Source organism: Oryx dammah, unplaced genomic scaffold (assembly GCF_014754425.2).
Source record: "Oryx dammah isolate SB20612 unplaced genomic scaffold, SCBI_Odam_1.1 HiC_scaffold_25, whole genome shotgun sequence".
NCBI classification, from domain to species: Eukaryota; Metazoa; Chordata; class Mammalia; order Artiodactyla; family Bovidae; genus Oryx; species Oryx dammah.
This window is the reverse complement of record NW_024070209.1, coordinates 62,788,404-62,798,792: the sequence shown is the minus strand read 5'-3', so window position 1 is coordinate 62,798,792 and position 10,389 is coordinate 62,788,404. Positions and strand designations below refer to the sequence as shown.

The 10,389-nt window shown below is 37.4% G+C and overlaps 1 protein-coding gene across 2 annotated transcripts in view; it reads right to left on the bottom strand.

Moving 5' to 3' along the window:
• ACTR2 (actin related protein 2) overlaps positions 1 to 10,389 on the bottom strand; it is a 40,513-nt gene that overhangs the window by 10,948 nt on the left and 19,176 nt on the right. For both annotated transcript variants that reach the window (XM_040224051.1, XM_040224050.1), the window contains 3 exons: positions 8,112 to 8,248; positions 6,574 to 6,723; positions 3,523 to 3,668 (listed from right to left, as the gene is read on the bottom strand). In XM_040224051.1, the coding sequence (XP_040079985.1) occupies positions 3,523 to 3,668; positions 6,574 to 6,723; positions 8,112 to 8,248 (433 nt within the window). The remainder of the gene's footprint in view (positions 1 to 3,522; positions 3,669 to 6,573; positions 6,724 to 8,111; positions 8,249 to 10,389) is intronic.

The following is a 10,389-nucleotide window of genomic DNA, read 5'->3' as shown; positions in this document are numbered from 1 at the left end:
AATCAAGGGAAATTGGAAATGATCAAACAGGAGATGGCAAGAGTGCACATCAACATTTTAGGAATCAAGGAACTAAAATGGACTGGAATGGGTAAATTTAACTCAGATGACCATTACATCTACTACTGTCAGCAAGAATCCCTTAGGAGAAATGGTGTACCAATCATAGTCAACAGGAGTTTGAAATGCAGTACCTGGATGCAGTCTCAAAAACGACAGAATGATCGCTTCATCTCCAAGGCAAACCATTCAGTACCACGGTAATCCAAGTCTATGCCCCGACCAGTAATGCTGAAGAAGTTGAACGGTTCTATGAAGACCTACAAGACCTTCTAGAATTAATACCCAAAAAAGATGTCCTTTTCATTATAGGAGACTGGAGTGCAAAAGCAGGAAGTCAAGAAAACACCTGGAGTAACAGGCAAATTTGAACTTGGAGTACAGAATGAAGCACGGCAAAGGCTAATAGAGTTCTGCCAAGAAAATGCACTGGTCATAGCAAACACTCTCTTCCGACAACATAAGAGAAAACTCTACACATGGACATCACCAGACAGTCAACACCGAAATCAGATTGATTATATTCTTTGCAGCCAAAGATGAAGAAGCTCTATACAGTCAGCAAAAACAAGACCAGTAGCTGACTGTGTTTCAGATCATGAACTCCTTATTGCCAAATTCAGACTTAAATTGAAGAAAGTAGGGAAAACCACTAGACCATTCAGGTATGAGCTAAATCAAATCCCTAACGATTATATAGTGGAAGTGAGAAATAGATTTAAGGGACTAGATCTGATAGACAGAGTGCCTGGTAAACTATGGACGGAGGTTTGAGACACTGTATAGGAGACAGGGAGCAAGACCATCCCCAAGAAAAAGAAATGCAAAAGAGAAAAGGAAAGATATACCCATTTGAATGTAGAGTTCCAAAGAATAGCAAGGAGAGATAAGAAAGCCTTCCTCAGTGACCAGTGCAAAGAAATAGAGGAAAATAACAGAATGGGAAAGACTAGAGATCTCTTCAAGAAAATGAGAGCTATCAACGGAACATTTCATGCAAAGATGGGCTCAATAAAGGACAGAAATGGTATGGACCTAACAGAAGCAGAAGATATTAAGAAGAGGTGATAAGAATACATGGAAGAACTGTACAAAAAAGAGCTTCATGACCCAGATAATCACATGATGGTGTGATCACTCACCTAGAGCCAGACATCCTGGAATGTGAAGTCAAGTGGGCCTTAGGAAGCATCACTACGAACAAAGCTAGTGGAGGTAGATGGAATTCCAGTTGAGCTACCTCAAATCCTAAAAGATGATGCTGTGAAAGTGCTGCACTCAATATGCCAGCAAATTTGGAAAACTTAGCAGTGGCCACAGGACTGGAAAAGGTCAGTTTTCATTCCAAACCTAAGAAAGGCAATGCCAAAGAATGCTCAAACTACCACACAATTGCACTCATCTCACACGCTGGCAAAGTAATGCTCAAGATTCTCCAAGCCAGGCTTCAACAATACGTTTACCATGAACTTCCAGATGTTCAAGCTGGTTTTAGAAAAGGCAGAGGAACCAAAGATCAAATAGCCGACATCCCCTGGATCATTGAAAAAGCAAGAGTTCCAGAAAACATCTATTTCTGTTTTGTTGACTATGCCAAAGCCTTTGACTGTGTGGATCACAACAAACTGGAAAATTCTGAAAGAGATGGGAATACCAGATCACCTGACCTGCCTCCTGAGAAATCTGTAGGCAGGTCAGGAAGCAACAGTTAGGACTGGACACGGAACAACAGACTGGTTCCAAATAGGAAAAGGAGTACGTCAAGGCTGTATACTGTCACCCTGCTTATTTAACTTCTATGCAGAGTACATCATGAGAAACGCTGGGCTGGAGGAAGCACAAGCTGGAATCAAGATTGCCGGGAGAAATATCAATAAGCTCAGACATGCAGATGACACCACATTTACGGCAGAAAGTGAGGAAGAACTAAAGAGCCTCTTGATGAAAGTGAAAGAGGAGAGTGAAAAAGTTGGCTTAAAGCTCAACATTCAGAAAATGAAGATCATGGCATCCGGTCCCATCACTTCATGGCAAATAGATGGGGAAACAGTGGAAACAGTGTCAGACTTTATTTTTTTGGGCTCCAAAATCACTGCAGATGGTGACTGCAGCCACGAAATAAAAAGATGCTTGCTCCTTGGAAGAAAAGTTACGACCAACCTAGACAGCATATTAAAAAGCAGAGACACTGCTTTGCCAACAAAGGTCCATCTAGTCAAGGCTATGGTTTTTCCAGCAGTCATGTACGGATGTGAGAGTTGGACTGTGAAGAAAGCTGAGCTCCAAAGAATTGATGGCTTTTGAACCGTGGTGTTGGAGAAGACTCTTGAGAGTCCCTTGTATTGCAAGGAGATCCAACCAGTCCATCCTGAAGGTAATCAGTCCTGAATGTTCATTGGAAGGACTGATGCTGAAGCTGAAACTTCAATACTTTGGCCACCTGACGTGAAGAGCTGACTCATTTGAAAATACCCTGATGCTGGGAAAGATTGAAGGCGGGAGAAGGGGATGACAGAGGATGAGATGGTTAGATGGCATCACCAACTCAATGGATACGTGTTTGAGTAAACTCCAGGAGTTAGGGATGGACAGGGAGGCCTGGCTTGCTGCAGTCTATGGGGTCGCAAAGTGTCAGACACGACTGAGCGACTGGACTGAACTGAACTGAACTGATACAATGGAGAAAACAGGAAACTTCACTAAGAATTTAACACTAATATCACCAAACAGGAGCAAACTGACATCACTTCCAGATGTGATAACCTAAGAAGGACACATCATTTAAGTAGTGTTCCAGCCAAAAATGCACAATCTAAATTTAATCATGAGAAAACATTTATACCCAAATTGTAGTCTGGAAAAATATCAATGTCATGAAAGACTGAGGAATTATAACAGATAAAAGGTTACTAAGAGACATGACAACTAAATACAATGTGTGCTCTTTGTTCTGACCCTTTACCAGAAAAAAAAAAAACTGTATAAAGGACATTACTGGGACAGAGAACAAAAGTGAAATATGGGTGGCAGATAAAAGTACATCAGCAATCAATCCCCTGAACTCAGTAACTGCACTGCGGCTATAAGAGAACAGCCTCATTCCTAAGAAATACACAGTAAATATTAAGGAGTAAAGAGGACTTACATATTCAATCTATTCTCAAATGACTCTAGAACAGAAGAGAGAGAGAAAGGGAGTGCACACAAACACGTAGAATGCTAAAATCAGAAAAATGGAAAACTGGGTAGTGTACAGGAGTTCTCCGTTCTATTCTGGAAACTTGCAATGTTTAAACTATTTCAAAATAAGTTTAAATGGGCACTTGTGACACAATGATATATGTCATTCAACAACCAGTGTCATTCTATCAAAAACTTGGGTGAGACAACAGACAACCTGGTCACTCTAGCTATTTATATTCCATCTGATAAGCTTCTTTGAAACAACCATTTCTAAAGTACCTGGTATCAATGTCAGCCGCCTGGATTGTGTTAAAAAGCAATTCAGCAACACCTACTCCCTCGACATTGATCAAGTGAGGCTGAAACAGAGCTTCCGGTGCTTCAAACCTCTCTCCCCCGACTTTGATAATGCGGCCATCTGGGAGCTAGAGACCAAGAACAATCAGGTATCAGCAAAAGATTTTAAAAGTTCCCAGTTCTTTAGATGCTAGTACACCTGTTTTATAACCAAAATCATTAGCAATATATTTCTCCCGAAATACATTTTTGAAAAAAGACAAAGTAAAATACATTAAAATAATTGTTTTAATTATCATGCTCTGTTCTGCTTTTGAAATGATATGTCCTGCCTCCAAATAGCAGGAATTTCTTGAAAGAGTCACCAATACACAAATGTGTGATGTCCACTGGTGTGTGCAAGGGAGCACTACAGATACTGCTGATCACCCATAGCAACTGGACCTTTGCCGGAGTCAATGCTGCTTCTCTTTATCATTTTAACATATTTTTGAGTTTATAGAGATTTTTACCACGTAGTACACATTCAATTAAAATTTTTAAATTTCTTTCAACAAATAATTATTCTGGGGAACTATTTTTTTGCCATCAAACACTTTCTATCATGTGTGAAACTTCTATCAAATCATTTAATCCAAGGAAAATCTTATAATCAAAAAAGTTTAAGGACGCTAACCTATTTTTTAGCAGGCAATTCTGTTGTATCCTACTTACTAGGTTCTATTAAATTTTTAAATAGATAAATATAATTTTAAGAAAGTAAGATTTAAGCAACTGGTAAGATACCACTAACGTATGACCCTGCTAACCCTTAAGTTACATCATGCTTATGTTTAATTAAATGAGAAATGTTAAACAAAAACTCTCTCACAATTCACAGAACTGACCTAAGTAACAAGCATGCTGGTATATACTGGCGTTTGACACATTTCTATATGACAGACCAGAATTAGTTTTACATTAACATTTCTAACAGTGTATCAGTTTAAAATAACGTAATTATAATAACTATATGGAGATTCCCAAACTCACTTTCCAACATGACAAAGTATCTCAAAGCAAGTTCTTAAAGACATTTACTCCATGTTTGCTCTAACTGTATACAGTACGTGCAACACAATCACATCTTTCAAAAACTCCACAATTATCTTTTATAAACTTAATCAAATTTCTTTTTTAATTTAACAAAATAAACGCAACCATCCAGTGACTTTAAAAACCACATGAAATCACCCAAGATATATGGAAAAGCTTCATATGGCAGAGTATCATTAGCATAAAACATCTATACCTGGACAATGTGGCTTTTCTCAAAGCTCTGGTTGGAGATCAACCCAGGGCCACCTACCCTAGGAACTACTTACCTTCCAGAACTGTTAAAACTGTATGCCTCCCAATTTCTCTGCACCAAACCTTACCCTATACTCTATTTGTCCACTATTTTCCCTCTTCATCAGTTCCCGGTTTATTTGTCACAAATACTTTTGTAACCTGCCTCAAATTCTGAGAAAGGAGGGAAGAGATAAAATATGTTTTATATTTCTAGTTCCCTTATCCTCTGTTTCATGACACTTTCTTCCAAAGTCAGGTAGACGATAAATTATAAATCTAGGGGAACTATCAAGAAGGCCTCAGGAAAGAATCCCTAGGGCAAACCTGAAGATGACTGAGTTGCAAAGTATTGATTTATTGTCTATTTGGATCAGTATCTTCTGAAATGAAACAATATAACTTATAAAAATTTTAAATTATTTTTAAAGTGACTATTTTGTACGTATTTATGATATGCTCTGTTTATATGAATTAAATGGTGGAAGAATACTTGCTTTTATTGACTATCACTCAGTTTCAGTTTTGGTGGCTCAGTGGTAAAGAATCTGCCTGCCAAGGGTTCAGTCCCTGGGTTGGGAAGATCCCCTGGAGAAGGAAACAGCAACCCACTCCAGTATTCTTGCCTGGGAAATCACAGGGACAGAGGAGCCTGGCAGGCGTCCATGGGGTTGCAAAGAGTTAGATATCACTTAGCGACTAAACAATAGTAGCAGATCAAAGACACAGTGTGGAAGTACTTTCTACCCAGATGAAAATGACAGACTTAAGGCAGCAATACACTGAAAATTCAACTCCCCTGATACAAACTATAACTTGGTTCTAAGTATCATTAGTTACAATTTCAAGTTAACATTTGTTCTGAACATCTCATTAAGAAAATACTAAGTCAGGGAGATTGCCACCTACTGAATTGTTAAAACAATCCTATAGGATGACCATTTTCCAAAGTATCTTAGAATACCAGTCCCATGAAATGCTGAGGAATACTGTAATCATGTACAAATCAGCATATCAAAGGTTCTGAGAAGTCCTTTAATAAAGTGAACTGACTCTCCCCCAAACTTATCTGACAATGTAACCCTTCATTTTAATTTCTGTCAATACCTACTAACATCTCAGAGAAATAACATTATGTGAAACCCATGCTGAAAAATGCTACTCCAGGTACTGCTGCTGCTAAGTCACTTCAGTAGTGTCCAACTCTGTGCGACCCCAGAGACGGGAGCCCACCAGGCTCCCCCGTCCCTGGGATTCTCCAGGCAAGAACACTGGAGTGGGCTGCCATTTCTTTCTCCAATGCATGAAAGTGAAAAGTGAAAGTGAAGTCACTCAGTTGTGTCCAACTCTTAGCGACCCTATGGACTGCACCTACCAGGCTCCTCCGTCCATGGGATTTTCCAGGCAAGAGTACTGGAGTGGGGTGCCACTGCCTTCTCTGACTCCAGGTACTAGAATCTCAAAATAATATTTCATATCTAACTGTATCCTAAAGTAGAAAAGCAATATATGATTCTTGCCTTATTAAAATAACTAAATCATGGTATCATAATGTAGAAAGACATTAAAGGTCATACATATACAAATTATAACAACCCAAACCCCCAAAGTCCTGGATTCCAAGAAAATCTCCTTAAGCACACACCAATAGTCACTGTTACCCACTTTAAAACCATATATATATCATACACCAGATATACTTACTGTGTACGATTCAACCAATACTGTGGTTTCTAAGGCCAGTTTCTGCTCTTGCTCAATATTATATCCCACATAACACAATTTTTCTTTAATCATGCGAACCGTTTCAAAATCAGCAGAGTGGTTGAAGGCATATCCCCGCAACAGAAGCAGCTAGTACAAAAAAACAGCAGTAAGTCCACAATTAATCTGAGTGAGTTCAAGTCCACAAAAGGGATTAATGCTAAGTATGTCACATCAATATCAAATACAATGGACAACAGAACCTTTGCTCTTACTATTTCAGAAAGGAGAGTTATTACTTACCATAAAAGAATTTACATTTCACTTTCACAGAAAAGTTTCATAGGGAGTGACAGAATTTACAGTTCATGAATAATAAATGGGCAAAATATCTATTAATAATATTTTAGCACTGGATTCCTATAATCTGCAATTTACTCAGTCAATGCCATAATCATGAAATATGACAGACACATATTAGAGGGGCAATAGTATCTGTTAAACAGACAAAAATGAGAATTCAACCCGACAGGAAAAACAAAAACACACGATACACATCATAAACAAATTAGACTTTTCACATAAAAAACTAAAAATCCTCTGATCTTTGTGTTTACAGTCAAAAGAAAATCCTTGGGCAATCCTTTGGCAGTCACCCTCAAACAGAATTCTGGCTTAGAATGATATTATAATTCTCATTACCAATCTTATTACTAACCCAATGTCAATATGAAGACTTAACGCAACCCAGAACAGTCTTTCCACAGTAGTACCAGTGACATATTGGACCTTATAATCCTTTGTTGTGGGGGATGCCTTGTTCATTGCAGAATGTTTAGCAGCCTTCCTGCAAAGATGTTAACAACCAAAAATGTCTCCAGACATTTCAAAGTGTCCCTGGAGGAGTCACATCATCCCTGATTGAGAACCACTCACCTGGAGAGAATGTACTAACTACAGAGTTCTGGCACAGACAATATTCTAAATCTTTTTTCCCCCACATTACAAAACCCACACATGCTTCCAAAGAGTGGCCTTATATATATATATATTATATATATATATAATATATATATACTTTCTTATATATATATTATATATATAATATATATACTTTCTTATATATATATTATATATATATAATATATATATATACTTTATCTAGCAATGTTTTAAAGAATATCATCACTAATTACATTCACAAATAAATTTTAATATACATCTTGTTCAAAGAGGGTTTTACGGCTGAAAGGCTGCCCAAGTTGTTCAAGGAAGTCTTAAGACTCTTCTTCCTCCTTTGACATACCTCTCTTCCCATTCCTCAGGAAAGACAAATTATAATTATGTAACGATGAACTCTCATTAGTACACAAACGATCATGTGTGTGAATCTCATAAAGATTTTTATATGAATAAAGTACTGGGCCACTTCTCTGGTGGTGCAGATTCACTAGAATCCTGAGGTGATACATTCAATTTTAAGTAGACATATACACAAACTTACAAAATCTAATTCCATGATATACTCTTTTGCTCACCTTGATAAGATATCTGGTAATATCCCTCCCAGCAATATCCAGTCTCCTGGTAAGGTGGGGGAGAGAAAAGCCTTCATACACTGGGCAAATGTGAGTCACACCATCTCCAGAGTCTACCACGACTCCAGTTAATAAACCTGTGGAAGAATCATGAAGTTGTAAACAAAAAGCCAAATCAGAAATCAAAGCCAGCAAATTTCAAGTATTTCAATATTCAAAGATGCTGGCTTCTTTACTAATTGATTAGAAACATCACCAACCAAAATGGTCTAAAAGCTAGCATTTCTTTATGATTTGCTTATTGTGCAGTTTATTTCTAACACACAGACACTGAAGTCAGTGTTCTCTCACATGCCTCCTGTGAGACTTTTATTCTAATCATGTGCTCCCTCAGTGATGGGAAGAAACAGACCCCCAGACTGAGGACTGAAAAATACAACATGGTCTTTAATCCTAACTTTAATCTTGATCCCTGAATTCCCCTGAAGTCAAATTCTCTTAAGTATCCTGGATAACTTTTGTGAAAACCACTGTGAAGGGTAATTAAACAAGTTAATAGTGAATCTGCTGAAATAATCTAGTTCTTTATTATTATTTTTGTCATATAGTATATTCAAAACTCTGCTGTTTGGAAAATTTCTGTTGATACAAAATAGCTAGAAATCTGAGACTAATTCATCTTGACTAGCCAAAGAATCACTTCAATTATTCACCAGAAATCAAGAAAGACACTGTCAGTTAAACTTTTTAATAAAATACCAGCAAAGAAGCTATCTTCTCTCTTGTGAGTGTGTGTGTTCTAAGTCGCTTCAGTCGTGCCCAACCATTTGTGACCCTATGGACTGTAGCCCACGCAGTTCCTCTGTCCATGGGATTCTTCAGGCAAGAATACTGGAGTGGGTTGCCATGCCCTCCTCCAGGGGATCTTCCTGACTCAGGGATGGAACTCACGTCTGTTACCTCTTCTACATTGGCAGGTGGGTTCTTTACCACTAGCGCCACCTGGAAAGTCTCTTTGTTTCTCATTATGTGCTATTTAACGGTATAAGTGGGGACTTCCCTGATGGTGCACTGGTTAAGACTGCATGCTTCCAATGTAGAGGACATGTGGGTTTGATCCCTGGTCAGGGGCCTGTGGAATTAAGATCCCACATGTTGTGCAGTATGGCTAAAAACAAAAATAATAATAATAAAATGAAATGAAAAATATATATATATAAGTACAAATGGCTGAAAGTTAGTATTTCATCTTTTGTGCCAGAGTTAATTCAGAAAAAAAAAATTTTCTAAATCACATTTTCTAGCAGTTTTTAAGTCTAACGATACTTTTAACCAGAATACGCATTATCTACAGCTGCTTAAGCTCATTATTTTATCACTGTCCCATCCCTGAATAGACTCTCTCCCTTCTTTATTATGCACAAAACATCTAATTTATCTCTGAACACATTTATTCAAACCATCTCCTACTAAGTTCATATAATCTGTTTTTCCTTGACTGATTTTGCAAGTTTCATAAAAAAATCATGTGCTGCCTCTAAGGTTGCTTTCTTTTAAACAAGAGACTTTCTATTGCAAGAAAGCAGAATCCACAGTATCATTAATTCAAAAATGCTCCCAGTAATACCAACTAAAGCACTGGATTACTCACTCTTTCTACTTCAATTCTGAAGGATTCTTTAAAGCTCAAACTAGTTCTTAACTTTTCATTCATACCCTCCCTGACCATTTTAACCTCTAACTCAGACTCCATAATTCCAGTTATTCTCCTCAATCCTGTACGCAAAATGCAGTCAAACATACTTTCTTGAATCACCGTGTCACCTCTTTTATTCAAAAACCTTTCCTGGTTCCAAATGTAGCTTCTTACTTTTTTGATTTAACTGGTAGCTTTTAGCCACCTTGTTTTTATGCAAGGTGAAGAGTTCTCTTCAGCTGAAGAGTTCTTTTGATTAGAATTACTGGATTATCACTTCTCAAAACTAAGAATTCAGTATTTAAACAAAAGCAGCTAAATATCAGGAGTTAAGAGAGGATATCTTCTCCTTGGACAGAAATAGATTTATGAATATTGCTAGAAATATCTATTAAGGTCAATTTTATTCAATTAAAGCAAAAATTCATTTCAGCAGAAGTGTCCCATCTCCACCCCCTAACTGGAATCACCAGTTTCAAAGCTTAGATTCAAAATTTTTAATATCTATTATTCCAAAGTATTTTCTAAAATAAATTCTGAAATTTACTTGAAAAAAAATGAAACACAATTTCCTAGATGCAG